Source organism: Octodon degus, unplaced genomic scaffold, assembly GCF_000260255.1.
Source record: "Octodon degus isolate 3935 unplaced genomic scaffold, OctDeg1.0 scaffold00046, whole genome shotgun sequence".
Taxonomy (NCBI): Eukaryota; Metazoa; Chordata; class Mammalia; order Rodentia; family Octodontidae; genus Octodon; species Octodon degus.
In genome coordinates this window covers 9009774-9029607 of record NW_004524622.1, presented here as the reverse complement: position 1 = coordinate 9029607, position 19834 = coordinate 9009774, and the positions used below count along the sequence as shown (strand labels likewise).

Genomic DNA, 19834 nt, shown 5'->3' with positions numbered 1-19834 from the left:
GGCTGGCTGGCATGTGGTGCTGGGGGATCGAACCGTGGTCCCTGTGCTTTGCCAAGCTTGTTCCAAGTAGATGCTTTAGACCACTGAGCCATCTCGCCAGCCCTCTGCATTTGTTGAAGCAGGTGTTGGTCTGTTGAGCTACCTTGCTGGCCCTAAACTGACTTTAAATAAAATGTCTAAATAAAGTCCCTTTTCAAGATAGTGAATTTCCAAAATTTTCTCCCATTCTAGAGGTTGTCTATTATTTTTCTCAGTCCATTTTTTTTGGGTTTTTTTTTTTTAAGATTTTAAGTCATTTATCTATATATTTATTTATTTGGTACAAGGTCTTGCAATGTAGTTCGGACTCATAGTGATCCTCCTGTCTCAGTCTTCGCAGTGCTGAGATTACAGGCATGCGCCACCACTCTCAGTTTCAGTGGCCTACACAGCATGTGATACTGGTGATCAAATCTAGGTCCTTGTGCTTGCCAGGCAGGTGCTTACATCGCCAAGCTATCTCCCCAGTCCAGTCCCTTTGTTTTTGAGACAGGGTCTCACTATGTAGTCTACAGTGGCCCCATACTCATGACCATGCCTCACTCTTCCCAGTGCATGGGTTATAGGCCTGTGCCACCACATCAGGGATGTATTTTTCATATATATATATATATATATATATTATATCTATATCACACACACACACAACTATCTATCTAGTTTTTGAGACAAGGTATATAGTTCAGGCTGGCTATATAGTCAAGTCAGTCTTGTTTCCTCAACCTCCTGAGTGCTGGTATTATAGGTGTTGCCACCATGCCCTGCCAGGCATGTTTTTTTCTCTGCTTTTCTTTTGATTTTGGCAACACGGATGAAAACAAGGACCTCAAAGATACTAGGCAATCTCCAGCTCCTTTCATTTTAGTTTTTAAGATATGTTAGGAACAAACGGAGGTTATGAGCAGAATATATTTATTGAGAGAAGAAAGCTCCTGTCCAAGAGAGGGACAGGAGGGGGGCCCGAGAGGGTAGTTCCCCCTAGTTTTTAAGATATTGAGAGAGGGTCTCACTAAAATGTCCCGGCTGGTTTCAAACTTGTAATCCTCCTCCTCAGCCGCTCAAAGTAGCTAGGATTACAGATATGTACCACTGCACCCAGTTGAAAAATAACTCTTCCTACATATATTTTGTCATAAAGTTAATGCCCCAGAAACATGCTACTATGAAAGAAAGATTTTACTCTGTGATTTTTAAATTTTTTTCACTACATATCCCAGAACACATCACCTCGAAAAATAATGTAAGCAAGGATAATGAATATAACAAGACTTCTACCATATTTATGATAAGAACACAGTTTGGTTAATGAAAACCACTTATCTCCTATAAATCTCTACCCATTGGAGTATATGTGTGTAGACAGGAGTCATTCAATGGGAACAAATGAAGATAATTGGGGTTTAGACCGTCTTTAGTAAATGATTAATGAATCTTCCATCTAGAATTAAGAGTTCGGTCAAAATAATCCTATAGATGCTAAACCTTCAAATAATAATGGGGATCAAAATTGTCCCATTAATATCCTTAGACTATGTAAGAATTGTCAAAAAATAATAGTATTAAAGCAAACTTCTGAAAATGCTTACAGACCATGGCCAAGTTATTGAGACCTAGTTCAATCCTAACTCATCTGTTTCAAATCCACCTTCATACCACTTCACTGAAGTTTTCATAATAATAATTAAGAAGTAAACCACCTGAACTCTTAACCATATGCCTGTTACTTAATCTTCTCAGGTACCCCATAATGCAAATTCTAGAAATCTCCTCTTGGAGATAAGGAAGATGGCTTAAAGAGATCATGTAACCTGCCTAGAGTTGCTAATCTTCTGAGTAACAACACAGAAACTCAAATTTATGCATGAATTAAATCTCAACCACTACATTATCTTTGAAGAGAGTATCTTAATTTTAGTCTAAAGTAGGAACCTTGTTTAAAAAAAGACACTAATTAGGAACCACTACAGGACACACAATCAGAATTTCCAGGACTTTCTTGAACTCAACAGATTTAGGAACAACTACAAGTTAACTTCTTATTTCCTACACAATGTAATTTCTTTCTTTCTTTTTTTTTTCTTTCTTTCTTTCTTTTTATCTTTCTTTCTTCTTAATGTATAGGGTCTCACTACACAGCTCAGACTCATAGTGATTCTCCTGTTTTCAGCCTCCCCAGCGCTGGGATTACAGGTATGCTGCATCATGCCTGGTCTGGTGGCTGGTTTAATGTGCCTGGGGGCAGGGCTGGCAGGGCACAGGGTGCCAGGGATAGAATCCCAGTTGCCTAAGCAGGTGCTTAGCCCACTGAGCTATGTCGCTCACCCTGGAATGTATTTCTTATGCCTAACCTCGCCTCCAATTTCCCAGCAATTTCCATCTCTCCTACGTAAGACATAGGCAAAATTCATTAAATTGACCTACAAAGCTCTTTTCTTCCCATTTTGTCTCTCATTGATATTTTTGGTCTCATGCTGCCCTAAGATCCATTCTTTGTTAGTTTCTCAGTTTCATCACATGACCTTCCTAATTTATACAGTAATTTGTACATGGAATTCTTTGCCCTGGGATGTTTCTTCCTCACTGCTTTATCTAGTTAATGCCAGCTCTTTTTCAGGTATTAATATACTAGACACTTGCTTAGGAACTTGCACTGACTTCTCTGACTATATTGAGTCCCTAATTATAATTTCTCATAACACTATGTAGCACATTTGCAACTTAAAAAATGCTCTCTCCCACTACGGTACTGTAAACTTTGCACAAACTTTACAAAGGTCAGCTATGCTTGGTTTTGCTCATCATTGTTATCTCTGCTACTTTACATGGATTAATAGATTGAATGAATTAATAGGGTCAAGGCCTTTCCATTATTCCTTAATCAACCATATTTTCAGTTTACATAACAGAGACCTACAGTTTGAATTACAGAAGTTAATTCCTCTAGGGCTGGGGAGGTAGCTCAGCAGTCTAAGTGCCTGCCTGGCAAGGGCAAGGACCTGGGTTTGATTCCTGGTATTGCATGCCATGCAGCCCCGTGCCAGCTAATCTGTGTAGCAAGACCCAAATAAATAAATAAATAAATAAATGATTTAAAAAATGAAGTTAACTCTTCTCATTACATTTTTCAATCTTATCCAGACCCAAGACGTTTTCTACCTCTTCATGTATATAATTCCTTCTCTTGCTACAAGGTAAAAACCATTTCCCCTATCACAAGTTCTCTTTAATATTCTAGTCCACAATGGTGTCTCCTCTGAATTGCTCTAACATTTCTATTTCTATGCCATTCATTTGGCTCCTTTTCATATGCTGCCATGTTATCATTGTATAGTATTTCACATATAAGTACTTTGTTTTATTTTTCTAAATATAATCATTTTAGGGCTTTTAAGGGAAGTTGTGGATTATTTGCTACCAGAGCACCCATGCACATAATAAATTCCCTAAAACAATCTGCTGATGGAAGTAATGAAGAATTTTCTGCAGCTTGCTTTGAAGACTCTGCCTGATGTTTATGACTGAATCTGATAATTGACAGTTCTCTTTGGAGGTTACCTTACTATCTTATATTATTTCTCTATATTCTTTAGGAAATATCTGCAGGGCTCCTATTGGTAAACAGTTTAAAATAAATTATTTTGAATTTCCTAAAATATTTACAACAGTTCACATTTAGTATTTCTAAATCCATTACTGAATGTTAAAACATTCTATAACTCTTTAGGATAAATCTACATTGTTAATCCTTGTTCTTTTCCTCACAAACTGAAACAAATTAAGTATTTTATTATATTAATTTCTATAAAGCTGTATCTTTGCTGGGTGTGGAGGAGCATGCCGATAATCCCAACACTCAGGAGGCTGGAGTAGAAGGGTAGACAGTTCAAGGCCAGTTGACACAACGTATTAAGCACCAGGCCAACCTAAACTACATAGTGAGATCCTGATTTCTTTGACTATAGACATGGTGCTTACTCCCTTGACTGAATAACATTTACCATAAATCTTTAACCCTATATAAAATGGAGAAATTCTGGGTGTGGTGGTGTATGCCTGTAATCCCAGCGCTCAGGAGACTGAGGCAGGAGGATTGCTGTGAGTCAGTGTGTGCTGCACAGGTGAGTTCATGGCTGGCCTGCACTACATATCAAGATCCTGTCTCACAAAACAAAATTTTTAAATTGAATTTTTAAAACTTAAATAAAACGGCAAAGTACTTTTGAACATTTTTTCCCTTTGAATTCTAAATAATTAAGACTTCTTTCTTCAAAACCAGAGAGTAAATTACTTTCCCTAATTATCTTTAGTCTCAATAGAAAACAGAAAATACAAGAGCCACAGAAAACAAATTTGACACACGATTTAAAATTTAAGCTACGTATATCAATCACTTTTTTTTTTTTTTTTCAGAACTGGGGATTGAACTCAGGTCCTTGCGCTTGCCAGACCAAGTGCTTATTCCACTGAGCTATCTCCCCGCCCCCTATATCAGTCACTTTAATTGCAAGGATTAGTTTACCAATAATGACTTGTTACTACTTACAGAAAAAAAACAAGAAAAAAGTCACAAGATTTGATAGAAAATATCAGCTACATGGACCTACTTCCTTTTGGATTCTCTTTAGATGTTCTTGTGAACATTTTACACGGATTTTTTTTTCAGCCCTGTGTATTAAACCCAGGGCCTTCCCTATGCATGCTAGGCAAATGCTCTATCACTGAATTACGTACCTAGTCCTTATTAAAATTTGATTTTATTGTATTATTTTAGTTGAATTGCTTTTCAGGAGAGGTTTTTTGTTTTGTTTTGTTTTTGGTGCTGAGGACCAAACCCAGGGCTTCCAGCTTGCCAGGCAAGCATTCCACTGCTGAGCCAAAACCCTAGTCCGCCTTTTTAAATTTTGAGGCAGGGCCTCACTAAATTGCTCAGGTTGACCTTGAATTTGCAATCCTCCTGCCTCAGCCTCCTGAATAGCTGGGATTATATGCCACCATGGATCTAATTATAACAGCTTTATGAAGATGTAACTTGTGTACCATAAACTATACCCATTTTATTTCTATTTATTTATTTAGAAAATACTGCTGTTGGGCACTGAGGAGATAGCTCAGTGGCATAAGCGCCTGCCTGGCAAGCACAAGGTCCTGAGTTCAATCCCCAGTACCAAAAAAATAAGATGGATTTACAGAAAATACTGGTGCTATGAACCTTCTCATACAAATATTTCTGTAGATACAGGTTTTCAATTCTCTTAAGGGATACCCAGACTTGAAATTACTGCCAGGGGCTAAACACTTGAGTTCCCCCCACCCAGTGCTGTAGATCAAATCCAGGGGCTCACCTACACTAAGAAAGTACTCTAGTCTATGGCCATACCACCCTGAAGGTGTCCAATCTCATCTGATCTTGGAAGCTAAGCAAGCTCAGGCCTGATTAGTACTTGGATGGGAGAAAGTACTCTACCACTGCTGGGTGTGGTGGTGCATACCTATAAACCCAGCACTTAGGAGGCTGAAACAGGAGGATAGCTTCAAGTTCAAGACCATCGTAGGGGGTCAAGGACAGCCTGAATGCATAGCAAGAACTTGTCTCAAAAAAAAAGTACCCTACCACTGACCTAAACTCTTAGCCTCCCATGAACAGAATTGTTTTCTACTTCAAAGTTTTTGAAACAGCTAGAAAACTGGCTTTTCATAAACATGCAAATATAAACCCATTTATTGTTATAATAAGATCAACCTGCAGAAGGTTTTGCATTAACAGAATTGTATCATATTTTCCAACTTAGGGTCAACAGAAAGTGTATAAAAATTGAGAGATCCATTGGTGTAAACCATAAAGCAAAATGGAGTTTTCACTAGCCTAATCAATATACTAAGATAAAATTCTATTTTTAAGCAGAATGTCAATATACAACTCCTTAGATATGGTTAACAATTGTTCAAGAGATAAACAGCAGAAAAAGGCTTACATAGTACAAGAAGCAAAAGAATCTTTTCATGAGATGGATGTGTTTCTCATTTCCTAAGCAAAAGATATTAATTATAGTACACCAAAGCTCCTACCTGAGTCTATGTAGTTCAGACTGGCCTCAAACTCACAGAGATCTTTCTGCATCAGCTTCCTGTGTGCTGGGATTACAGGCATGCACCACCACATTCCACTCTAAGTGGAATGTGGAAAATGTATGCTTTTATACAAGCTATTTCAGAAATTGGACCAAATAAAGTTCTGGTCATGTTATCTGTCTATCCATCCATCCTTCCATCTATCCATCCACCACTCACCCACCCACCCATCAGTCCCTTCCTTCCTTTCCCCCTTCCTTCCTGGCACCGAGAGCAAACTTTGACCAAGTAACTGACTATAAACTTCTACATTAAAAAGAATTTTTAAAAATACATTTTCAGCCTGCTGTGGAGGTGCACGCCTGTAATCCTAGTACTAGGAATACTGAGGTAAGAGTGCCGCGAATTCAAGACCAACCTGAATTTCGTACCGTACCTAGGCAAAACTGTCTCCATCTCCCCCCAACAACCCTCACATTTTATTTAAAGAAAAAAATCAAACATTGTATAGCAGATATAACTACCAAACAGCCTACCAATCACGGCTCATCCAAATGCCACAGATGGTCCAAACTACGCACTCGTTTTAGTCAACAGCTCTTTCCTTGCGCCACAGCTATCCCTAGAGCGTCAGAGAATAGCCCAATAAGTGATTCATGACTTCTCCCTTTTGATTCCACACCTGTACCCTCAACCTTCCATCCACCTGCTTGGTGTCAAGGAGACAAGAAATGGTTAACAGAGCCCAGTAGCAGAAAGAGAAACAAACATCCCTGACAACCCACAGCTGAGTAAGCAAGCGCTGTTTATTCACGAACGTGTTCCATTTAGAGACTGTTGGCGAGCCCTATGGAAGGCTCATTTGAGAAGGTTCTTAGAGAGGATAAAAAAGCATCTTTTCTCCCTCCACCGCCTACCTCCGAATACACCCTGAGGCTCGTGGCAACGGTCCCGTGAAGCAGCCCCTACCCCTCCGCCCCCTCAGGAATAACCTCAAGGCACGAAGCATCCGACCCTTTGCCCCGGTTGTGTAACGCCCCCAAAATGGGTTCTGACGTGGAAGGGGCTGATTCCGCCGCCGGGGGCTTCCTCGCCGCCACGGCCCGCCCCGACGCCACAGCCGGGGCTGCGGACATGGACCAGAAATGGCCCTTCAGCCCCCTCCCCTCACCTGGCTCAGTCCCACCTGAAGGCAAGAACGGAGGAGTAAAGAAACAGGCAAGAAGGGCCGACCTTGTTGCTAGTGACAGTGGAGCGGTACATCCTGCTGCTTTCCGGAAAGCGACCCGAAGGACATTTTCTCCTCCCGGGAGGAAGGAAACAGGAGGGCGCCGGCCGGGCGGCCGCGGTGGTCCGGCGGGCTGGCTTCTAGCGGGGACGGGCCGAGGACTACATCTCCCAGGATGCTCTGGGCTCGGCTTGCGTCGTGACCCCGGCGCGCACGGAGGCGGTGACTCTTACCTCACAGAGGTAGCTCCTCCGGTGGCAGCAGCTCGGCGCCCGCGGTACATGGACCGGAACCCCGGGCCGACGGGCAGGAACAGGGCCCGAGATCGCCGCCTCCCCGCGTCAGGCTCCTCCTCCCTGCTCCCCACCTCCTCCGGTCGACCGCTGGCCACGCATCACCGTCGCTGGCCTAGCTGAGCCTCCCCGGGCGGCTGGGTGGCGGGTTCGCGGCTGCCGCGGGGCTGAGGCCTACTCCGCCGCCTCTCAGTGCTATTGTCCCTGGGCGGGCCTGGCCGCGACCGGGCCCCTGGGCAGGGCCAAGTGCGCCGGCTCTGCGGAAGATGCCGGACCAAGCCCTACAGCAGATGCTGGACAGGTACGGGCAGCTTTGGGGGGAGCGAGAGCGCCGACCTTAGCTCTGCGCTGCTCGCGCCGGGCTCCGTACTCTTGGGGCATGCACCCGGCGTGCCTGGGAGAGTTCCACAACGGGGGCCGGGCGAAGGGCAGAGAGTGAGGAGTGTGTACCTGGGGGAGGACGGAGCGCGAGGCCTGGGTCGTAGACTTAGAAACTTAGTTAAGGAGTGAAGGCTAGTTTTGTTGGAGCACGTTTTTTAGGAGAAAGGTGCCCCTGTTACCCATAAAATTCGAGTTTTTTCTTACCCTCCCCACCCCCACCAACTATATTGTAAAGTGTGTATCAGCAATGTCACTGGGAAGAAGAACCATGTTTTCTTTCCTGGGAATGAACCTCTCACCCCTTTGAATTTTAAGCTTCTTTCCAAAAACCAAGGGAAGCATTCTTTTGGAAAATCTGATAGGCTGATTTCATTCTTTCTACCCCGCCCCCACTCTTCTCCACCCCCTCTGTAAGGTCAGAGTATCCGCGAGAGAGCCTTAACGGCCATGACTAGAATAGAGGTCGTGGAAAACACTTGAGTCCAGCCCTGAACATTTGACACACTTGAGAATCACTAAATTCACTGAGAAAGTTTCAACTTATACTGGGCCACTTGTCCATTTCTGGGGGGCTCCAGTCAGTAAAACTCTGTAAAGTTGGCTGCATCGCCCTCTGCTGTTCAAATTCTAGGCAGTGGGTTCTCCTGTGAGTTTTCGAAAACTCATAAACATTGTACCCCTAGCTGGGACTTCTTGTCACAGCCTAGTTGTACCAGTTAATTCATAACGTTTGTGATTGCTTACAGCTTTCAATAGACATCACTTGCCTCCCTTTCAGCAGATGATACAGCTTTTTGTGCTGAGTAAAGGTCCAATTGTAGGTAGTTAAATGAAAGACATCCTTTAGATAGTTAAATAGTGTTTAGGTCTACCACACCCAAATCACCCAGTTCCTCTCACAATGACATTTGCTTTGGATTTTAGAATTATGAGATATTTAAATGGATAAAAATGACACTGTTTTCAAGTTGGATGATTGGTGTTTTAGGCAACCTTTGTTTCAGGTCAACATTCTGACCTGTTTTGTCTGCCTCTTTTTCAAATGTGTGGTTTACAAGCTCCTGAAAAGCAAAAACTTACTCATTGTTTACCTTAAATCCTAGAACAGAGGCTGGCATCAGCAGGTAATCAGGAAGTAGTTGTATAAACTAATTCATGAAGTTTGTCAGTTTAGGGGCCAGGGAGATAGCTTAGTAGAATAAGTGCTTGCCTGACAAGTGCAAGGGCCTGAGTTCAATCCTCGGTTCTGCCAAAAAAAAAAAAAAAAAAGTTTGTTTGTTAGTTTACCCAGTTGTCTAGAGGTCAGATCATTTATTCAGTCTTCCTTTCACTATAATTTAGTATGCTGGTACATTCTAGCATACTAATTAATATTTCCCAGAGGAAGCCATTTTCTGCGATTGTCATTTCCAATCAAATGAGACCCTTTCCAGTGTACAGTATTTTCTAATTATTTTTTTTTCCTTGATGGCCTTCCTTTCACTTTCATGTTGTGACTTTTACAGTTCTTATGTTACAGAAGTTCTTCTGACTTTTTATAAGCTTCATAAAATAAAAACTAGTAAGTTAAATGGCTAGTGAGCCATTTAAAACTTAACACTAACTTGAAAATTTTGGCTTCCCTTTACTGAAGCAGGTGACTATAACACTGGCTTACTCTTCCACATTTGTGCCTTTTTTTTTTTTTAGCGGTACTGGGGATTGAACTCAGGACCCCTGCTTGCCAGGCAAGTGCTTATTCTATTGAGCTATCTCCCCGGCCCTTGTGCCTTTTTTTGATACACCTCAAGGTAGTTTGTTGGTGGAGGGACTGGCTGTATTGGGAATTTAACCCAGACCTTTGTGCCAAATAGGCAAGTACTCTATGGCTGAGCTACATCCCCAGCCCTAGAGGGATTTTTCAACCTGACAAAAACCTTTATTGCCTATGTCAGTAGTTGCAACTTAACTCTCTGAAAATCACCTGAGGAGCATTTTAAAATATGAATGGATGCTTCAATACTGCCCAGGACCAACATGATGGAAAGGCCTGGGGATCCATTTTCAGAAGCCTTCTAGCCAGTTCTGACATGGATGAAAACAACTTCCGTAAACCCTAAGGAATTATTTTCTGATCAGTAGTTTTGAGTTTTAGAGATGAAAAGCTTGAAATTCTAATCTTGCCAGTTTAGTAGCTGTGTGACATAGATTAGACTTAGATCCCCACCCCCCTCACCTCACCCCCTCCATTTTAGTATGCAGATCAGGCTGGTCTTGAACTCACTTTGTAGCCCAGGCTGGCCTCAAGCTCCCAGTGCTCCTCATGCTTCAGCCTCCTCCCAAGTGCTTGGATTATAGACATGTGCCACCATACCCAGCTGGGTTGTTTTTTTTTTTTTTTTTTTTTTTTTTTTTGGGGGGGGGTCTTTTGATGTATTGGTGATATTAATGAATATAATTTTGAAAATTATATGATGAAATTGTCAATTTGTGGTAGATTTGTGTATTTAAATCATAACACATAGCTATGTTATATCACATGTAGAATTTAAACCCAAGTTGTCAGATTTCACAATTCTCATTTGCTACCATGTGTTCTCTCATCTGCTATATTCCAAAAATATGTGTCAACCTTTATTAATCATCTCTTTCTCCTTGATTTGTTCCAGTAGTATATACATCTGACATATTAATGGGAAGATGTTACTGTAGAGATGAGTTTCCACAAAGCCCCCAGCATATCTTTGTTCCTCAGACTGTAGATAAAGGGGTTCCTCATGGGGTCACTACAGCACTAGTAGAACTGAGGCACACTCCAAAACATTCGTCCCTGAATCTTTCTCTTTCCAAGCTCTCTTGGATAGGTTGTGGTTGGTTAGTTGGTTGATGGCAAAATTGTCTCGTCTGAATTAAGGATTTTGGTGTATTTGCTTCTTAGTCTTCAGGTCTTCTTCATGTTCCAACTGGGCAATCAAAGTAGGTTTGCTGAGCTGATGTCCCAGAGAAGCCAAGTTTCTATAGTTTTCCAGCATCTTGTCTCACTAAGAGGTCTCTGTCAAATGGGTTCAGTAATTTCCACTCCCTCAAAGGTGACTTACAGTGGTTGTTTTCCATTTCTGTGATTCTCTGATGTGCACAAGCAGGAACTTAAACAGGTAGAGCAAATATAAATGAATTTATAGCTGCCATTTTGCAAAGTTGCAAGTTGATACACCCTGACAGCAAGTAGAACCAAGATGATTATTATCTTGTGCCAGTGACCACTCCAGGAAAGGTTAGGAAAACCAAAAGTGAGGGTCAGAGATTCAGAGACAGCTCAACTGATGACAGTATAGTGTTCTTGAATTTGGGTATTTCCCTTTGTGAACACATTTCAGATAAAATATCTGTTGACCACTCTTCCCCAAACCCCTATCTTCTTCTGATCCTCACTCCAATATTGTAAAATGGGTTTATATGTATTATCTTTCACTTTTATAAATAAGCAACTATTTTATGTAAATTTATTTGACCTTTTAAGCTACTGCATAAACAGTTATTTGAAAGCAGTGATTTCAAATGGAGGTGATTTTTCTAGTGTCATGAATGATTTGAGGTCACAAATATCATTGCCCTGAAATTAGAGGACACATATCCCTTGGTCAGAGGACATCATTTTCTCAATCATATTTCATCACTATTTCATTTTGATAATTACCACTCAGACCCTGGAACCTTGGTCACTGAAGTCTATTATATATTATTTTATCACACTACCTTTTTTGGCTGACTCAGCCCACCCTTAGGGCGGAGCTGGCATAGCTTGTGGTGCCAGGGATTGAACCTCTGAACCTCTGTCCCCTGTGCCTGCTAAGCTTGCCTAAGTAAGCACTGTAGGCTGCTGAGCTATCTCACTGACCCCACACTACCTACTTAATGATCTTTTTTTCTGCTTGTGTGTTTCTCTTCTGAGAGATACTTCAAAAAATTAGACTTTTGCTTCCCCCATCTCATAGTAAAGGAATTTAAGGCAGTTTTGCATCACTAACTTGTACATAGTGAGAAGGCAAGGGATGTAGCCATGGTATCTCCAGAACCAGCAGATAAGAGAAAATTCTGCTTCCCTTGGCCTCTCCCACAAGGCAAAGTGAATGAGAATCTTTTCTGTGAGGATGTTATCAGCTGTATGTGTATTTCATTAGAAAGATGGGAAACTGTTCTCTGATAGAATCTTGCTATAGCTTTTTCTGCTTTTTATAACTATCTCAATTTCTGTTAAAGGAGTTTCACATTCCTTTAGTCAGAGTACATCTTTTTCTCAATCATACCACTATTTTTATAATTACACACCAATACTTGGAATTGCAAACAGTTCATGGTTACATATGCTTCCAGGCTAGAGAGATAGCTCAGCAGCATATGCACCTGCCTGGTAAGTGCAAGATCCTGAATTTGATTCCCAGGACCAAAAAAAGTGCCACTATCCTCAGTACCATATGTTCCTCTCAACCCCTAAACATGGTCATACATGTTTCCACCTATATGTAAACAGTGGAAATGGAGCTGGGTGTGGAGGCTGAGACAGGCATATTGCTTCCAAGGGCTAGGTTAGCCTGGGCCCTGCCCAAACCACATAGCAAGACCCTGTCTCAGAAAAAAAGAAAAAGTAGAAACACTGGCCTGGCAGGGGAGGTTCATGCTTGTAATCCCAGCACTGAGGAGACTTAGACAGTAAGTTGACTACAAATTTGAGGCCAGCCTGAACTACCTTGTCTCAGAAAAAAATACAGACATATTTCGGAGAAAATTCCATTTTAGCATTCTCCCCAGTCCCATATCTTCCTCTCATCCTCACTCCAGTATTGTAAAATGGGTTTATAGTCTTCCAGCCTTCTTAATTTAGTGCTTTTATATGTAAAACTGCATTAACATGCCACATTTTTCCTTCATCTGTTCCATTAAGACATTTTGTTTTGTATTTCATTATCTCTTAATATAATTTGACTTTCATTAACTTTTCTTATTCTTGGCTGTACTAGAATTATATTAAAGGTCACCAATAATTTCTGGTTCGGTAATGATTTTTTCTTTATTCTTACAACCTTGACATATATGAAGTAGAGACAAGAACTGATGCTACTACCTCTTCTCTACCTTTTCCTTTTTTTCTTATTATGCCTCAATTTGCTTTTTATGAATGTATGTATGTATATATTTAGATTTTTATGAGACAGGGTCTCGATGTGTAGTCTAGTCTGACCTAGAACTCACCATAATCCTCTTGCCTGAGTCTCTTGAGCGCCAGGATTACAGGTGTGCACTACCACTTTCTTCCTTTAATCCTCAATTTTCAACCCTCTGTGTTTATCATTCTGAAGAAGTATACTCACTATCTTACTTTCATTTCTTTCTGAGCAACACCCAGATGTGTCTTTATGTTTAACATACCCCTCATTCCATTTGTGATTGATTTTTAGCAGACCAGTGAATATTTACATTTGTGTGTATACAGTCTTATTTTATCTAGAACTATACTATTTTCCTGTTTATCTCAATTTTTTTTTGCATTTTAAAATTGTGATGCATTGTAGATACACATAAGGATAGCATTCATTCTAGGGCATTTGTACACCTGTACATGATATATCTTGCTGCTTTTTATCTGAGTTTCTAATCTTGGATATTGTTATTCTTCCCAGTCCAGCAACTGTAAAATTTGACCTTTCTGTTTTGCTTTCTTCTTTCAAAATCTACTTACCAGATTTTATGTGAATTGCTTTTATTTTGTTTTATTTATTTGGTATAGGGTCTCACTATGCAGCTTGGACTTCTAGTGATCCTTCTGTTTCAACCTCCACAGCACTGGGATTATAGATGTGCACCACCATGCCTGGTCTCAGTAACAGGCTCTAGTTCGGTACACCTGGGGCAGGGCTGACACTACATGTGGTACTGAGGTCTAACGTTACCATGTCTTTGTGCTTGCCTAGGCAGGTGCTTAGACTGCTGAGCTATCTCCATGGTCCAAGGATTCCTCTTAATGGTAACAGAATTATATCCATAAATTCTAGGCATAGATATAAAATTGATGCAATCACTGCCATCATAATCAATGATAATGCCTAGTGTGTTTGGAGAATGTATATATGCCAAGCAATTTTTTTTTAATTTATTTATTTTATTTATTTATTTATGTGTGTGTGTGTGTGTGTGGCCAGCTCAGCCCACCAGGGGGCGGGGCTGGCTGGCATGTGGTGCTGGGGGATTGAACTGCAGTCCCTGTGCTTTGCTAAGCTTGTTCTAAGTAGGTGCTTTAGACCACTGAGCCATCTCACCAGCTCTGCCAAGCAATTCTTAAGCAGTTTCTTGATCGCATGTTTAATCTTTTATAGTAGGGGACCTTAAACATTTTTTTTTAATGTTAAAAGCGTCTTTGGCATTGTGTTTAGGCCTACTCCTTCTCAGAATGCTTTTGAAAGAATAAAACACTGTGTAGCCAGGGATATAGCTCAGCACCATAAGCGTCTGCCTGGCAATGTGCAAGGTCCCAGGTTCGATCCCTGGTACCACAGAAAAAAACTATGTGGTATTAGTGATGAAACCAATTATATTGAATTATAGCTATCCAAATGTTAAAAGTAATATTCTGATATGAACTTAGTACATTAAAATACAAGATTTACCAGTTGGCCTAATTAATTTCAAATTAGTGATAGGATATTATTTTGGGAAATTTTATTTAGAAATTAATGAAAATAAACATGCAGTTTTTTTCCCTATCAAATTCAGTAAACTCTTCCAAATCAATATCTCATGCATAAGAGGCAAGTTCAGTGCCACTGAGGTATATCTCCAGCCCTGTTACAATTTATTTGAAACAGGGCATCAATAAGTTGTTCACCTTGGCCTCAAACTCGTGCGTGATACTCCTGTTTTAGCCTCCTGAATAACTGGGATTACAGATGTATGACAGACAGCATTCCTGCTTTAGGACAGCTATGGGAAAAGATTCTATCATTAAACATATAGCAAATGGTGAGCAGTGATTTCAATCTAAGTAGTCTGGCTCCTAGGCTCAGGTTGTATAATGAGCTAAACTGTACTGAAATCATAGTCTTTTCTCCAAATTTATCTTTTCTTCCTTTATAAAACAGTGGCTTGCTTAGTTGGGATGTGGCTCCTTCAGAGCACCTTCATACCCAACACTGCAAAAACAGAATGTAAGCACTTCATTTACTGTTAAGTTTGAAAATCAAATAAACTTTTTATAGTTACTGTAAAATGGATTGGGGGGGTGCTTAAAAGTATAGGGCTTCAAATTCCTGAATCTTAAAAAGTCTAGGCATTTTCAAGTGGTGAACTTTCCTAGCTTAACTTTACATATCTTTGTTTTTATTTTTGAGACAGGGTCTTGCTAGTAGTCCAGGCTGGCCTTGAACTAACTATGTAGCCCAGGCTGACCTCAGACTCATACTGATTCTCCTGCATCAGCTTCACCCCTGGTGCTGGCAGTGTAAATGTGTGCTACTGAGCCAGCTCTGAGTTAAATGCAATAGATTGCCTTCCTTTTTATACATCTTTTCCCATAATGATTTAGAGAGACTGTCTTCAAATCAATACTAATATTTCAAAAATATATTTGGCCATTTTCTAACTAGTTGGATATGCATCTATTGTACAATAAGTTATTTCACATTTTCAAGTAAGAAAAACACTGAATGTGAAAAATAAAGACATGACTTTACTAACTGGATACAGTGAGAATCTGCTGTAAGTATTTTTCTGAGAAAGGGCACCACACTCTTATTCAATAAACAAAATCATCCTTACAATTTATAAGACATTTTTCATTTTTATCAGTTTTGGGTATTGAACCCAGGGCCTAGAGCAACTTAGCTGCTTGCAGTTCAAGGATTGAATGCCAGAACAAACTACATCCCCAGCTTTATGCCATGAATTTATAGAGAATAAGTTCCAGCAGCTCAGGCTTCTTCCCATTGGTTCTCAAAGAATATGCTTTGGGTAGGACAGGTTGGCACTTCAGTTGAACCTAAATTGGGATGGAACCCTTCACATGTTTCAGGAAGCTACCTTGAATGCTTTTTGGTTTTTGTTTTTGAGACAGAGTTTCACTGTGTAATTTAGCCTGGCCTTGAACTTGCTATGTAGCTTAAACTGACCTTGAACTTATGTTGCTGCTAGTTTATCTTGACTTCTAGAGTATTTAATGTACACATTAATTCTCTTGGCAATAATCTAACCCTGAACTTAGTTGTTTACAGTGCCCAAAGAATGCTGTGTAGGCTTATTATTTTTTTTTTTTTAGACTTATATTTTTTGTCATGTTAACATTTGTGTGGCATTTCTTTTGGAATAGCAACCCTTTTTGTAGACCGTATATATGTGGCCAAATGAACAATTCTGTTTTCTGAAATGCTTAGAGTACCTTGTTTTAGTAATTTTTCTCATTGTTGGGACAAAATACTCAATACCACATGTTAAAAGAAGAAAGGTTTATTTTAGCTCACAGTCTATATAGTGGTATCAGTTCATAGTCAGCTGGCTTCAAGGCAGGGTGGCATGTGCTGGCAGAGGAACATCACAGAAGAGAAACAGTTCATGGCATAGCAGACAGGTAAACACCAGGCCTTCCTTCTTTCCCTGTGTATTACATGCAGGCTACAAGCCTGTTGCTGGTGCCACCTACACCCAGGGTGGGCCTTCCCATTATCATACCACAAGCTGTGCTGAACCATTCAGTGGACTAATCTTGTATGACATACCCATGATCCAGTCACTTCCCAAATTCCCCACCTACGAGTGCATGAGGCTTTGCAGGGGGACATCTGCATGTAAACCAAAACATATACTGGATTATTCTCCTCTTTCTCTTTGTCATTTTGGTGAATTACTGGAAGATGATGGTTTGGGCCAAAAGTAGAATTTTATTTCTATATTCTAATGGGCTAAAGAGAATTATAAAGGAAGAGGTAAAGGAAAGACTAGAATAGGGGCTCCCAAACTTTATGTATCATAGTTATCTGGAAGGCTTTGAAAACAGGATCAGGTACCCACAGAGTTTTGATTCTATAAGTCTGAGATTATTTGCCTTTCTACAAATTCAGATGATGCATGTGACTCACAGTAAGCTCTCAGTTCTGAGAGAGTTAAATGATTAGCAACAGGGCAAAAATAAAGAAAGTCTTAAAGTTTAATAAGAATTACAGTTGCTCTTTTCCTTGGGGGTAAAGTTTGCAAGGTCTTTAGTTTTTTTGTGTGTGTGCAAATGTATTTTATTCTGTTCTTTTATGATGCTGAGGGCTAAACCTAGGGCTTCTTAACGTACTAGGCACTCAACCACTCACTACACACTTGGTAGCTTTTGAAATGAAAAGTAGCTAATTCTTACCTTTGTAAAGTAGTATTCAGAATTGCAACTGATTTAATATTAAGATATAATAGCCAGCCATTGTGGCTTACCTCTATAATCCCAATACTCACACTGATTTTGAGGCCAGCCTGAACTACATAGTGAGACCCTGTTTCAAAAAAAAGCAAAAAAGGGCCAGCAATATAGCTCAGCAGCATAAGCACCTGCTTGGAAGCACAAAATCCTGAGTTTGATCCCTGGTACCACACACACACACACACACACACACACACAGATATGTAATAATTTGGATTAAAGTACATTTATGTTATATTTACTCAAATGCAAATGCCATGGCATTGGTAAAAAGTTCAGATTTGAGAATATTTGATTTTTTTTTTTTCTTTACTGGCTTTGTTTTAAATCTAAGGAGTGACATGATGTAATAGCAGAATCAAGATCATATCTTGCCCAATGTGCAAAAGAAAAACAAGAGTCAAAGTACTTCCATTGGAAATTAAGTTAACTTTCTGTTCAACTTCAAAAAGTAAGAAACAAAGCTGTGCATAAAAAAAAATCTTATAAAAGCTCTTTATGCTTATATTATGTGATTATACTGGGGCTGTCTCTTGTGTTTTTGTTTTTTGAGACAGTCTTGTTGTGTAGTTGGGAGAATTCACTATGTAGTTGGGGGTAGCCTCAAACTTGAAGCAATCCTCATGTCTCAGCCTCTTACTGGAATTATAGGCATGTACCACTATGCCTTATTTCCTGTAGATTCTTTTATGTCCATGTGGTGGCTCTCCAGAAGAAAACTTGTGGCAACTTTTTCAAGATCTGAGATAAACTGTGATTAAGACCATCTTTGTAGATCTAGTTTCCCAATTACCATAATCTGAGAGATGGGATACGGTGGCCAATCTAAGATTTACTCTTCCAGAAATTGAGGATGAAGCTAGGGCTAACTGCCTAAACCACAGGTGTGGTGGATATTGGAGGAATAATGATTTCTCATAGAAAGGATGGGATTCTGTTTGTTCCTAGAAAAAAGGAAATTTGTCATATATTAAATGGCAGATTTCTACTATCCCTTACATGCTAAGATTTTTGAAAAATTTTAAACCAGTCATCTGTTTCCTGTTTCTTAAAAAGTGGGGAGAGGGGCCGGGGAGATGGCTCAGTGGAGTAAGTACTTCCCTGGCAAGCACAAGTGTCTGAGTTCAATCCCCGGTTCCAAAAAAAAAAAAAAAAAAGTGGGGAGGGCCTGACATGGTACCATGTCTGTAGTCCCAGTACTCAAAAGGCTAATGAAGGAGGATCACCATGAGCTCTAATGAATGATGAAATGAAAACTCTGAACTTCACATATTTCTGTGCTTACCACTCTTGAAAGAATTATCAGTTCTTATAAAAGTATAAAGTAGGTATGGTGGTGATGCACATCTATAATCCCAGCATTCAGAGGCTGTGGCAGGAAGATCACTACAGTTTCTTGAGGCCAGCCTGGGCAATATAGTGTGACCTTGTCACAAACAAAAAACAAAGCATAAGTATAAGTATAGTGAGGTGTAATGGTGCATCCCTGTGATCCCAGCACTTTAGAGGCCAAGGCAGGAGGATCCAAGTTTAAGCTTAGTCTGGGCAACTTAATGGAGACCTTGTCTCATATTTTTTAAAAGGGCTGGGAATGTAGCTTAGGATGGACCTGAGTTCAATCCCAGTTATAGGCAAAAGAAGAAGAAAATAATAAAAGCATCTTGAGGGATATCTCTTTGAACTCTGGTTCACTGTTGAGAATACAGAATTGCTAGAAAGATGGGAGAGTATACTTTGAAATAAAATTCTTCCAAAAAAGAAAAAAAGGGCTGGGGAGATGGCTCAGTGGAATAAGCGCTTCCCTGGCAAGCGCAAGGGCCTGAGTTCAATCTCTGGTTCCGCCAAAAAAAAATTTTTTTTTTAAAATAAATAAAAATTCTTTTTTTTTTTTTATAAAGTTCTGTAAACAAGATTCTATTGGGAAAAATAAGGAAAAACAAGAAATTCCTCTACCAAGATTATATTGCTTGCTTTTTTTTTAATACAGGGTCTCGCTATGCAGTTTGGACTTGTAGTGATCCTTCTGTCTCAGCCTTCCTAGTGCTGAGGTTACAGGCACTGGTTCCCGGGGCCGGCACAGTGCACCAAGGGTTCTGGGGCTGGCACAGCATGTGGTACCAGGGACTTTGCACTTGCCAGGCAGGCACTTGCCAGGCAGGCACTTATGCTGCCAAGCTTTCTTTCCTGCCCTATATTGGTTTCATTAGTCTCTTCATGTAAGACAGAGGTTCTATAACAGTATATCAGTAACTTTAGTGTAGAGGAGGCTGAGATTCTAAAAATAAATATAATTTTCTCTCAATTTACAGAAGTTGCTGGGTGTGTTTTGCCACTGATGAAGATGATCGAACAGCTGAATGGGTGAGACCATGCAGGTGCAGAGGATCTACCAAATGGGTT

The 19834-nt window shown here is 40.2% G+C and overlaps 2 protein-coding genes across 2 annotated transcripts in view; one reads left to right on the top strand and one right to left on the bottom strand.

The window, feature by feature from the left end:
- Window positions 1-7425, bottom strand: part of Cpeb3 (cytoplasmic polyadenylation element binding protein 3) — a 239286-nt gene extending 231861 nt beyond the window's left edge. The window contains exon 1 of the mRNA XM_004632058.2: window positions 7342-7425. The gene's annotated coding sequence lies outside the window, so the exon portion shown is untranslated. The remainder of the gene's footprint in view (window positions 1-7341) is intronic.
- Window positions 7426-7600: 175 nt separating this feature from the next.
- The window catches only part of March5 (membrane associated ring-CH-type finger 5), a 30369-nt gene continuing 18135 nt past the window's right edge, over window positions 7601-19834 (top strand). Inside the window, exons 1-2 of the mRNA XM_023716173.1 lie at window positions 7601-7930; window positions 19744-19831. Coding sequence (XP_023571941.1) covers window positions 7896-7930; window positions 19744-19831 — 123 coding nt within the window. The 5' untranslated portion in view covers window positions 7601-7895. The remainder of the gene's footprint in view (window positions 7931-19743; window positions 19832-19834) is intronic.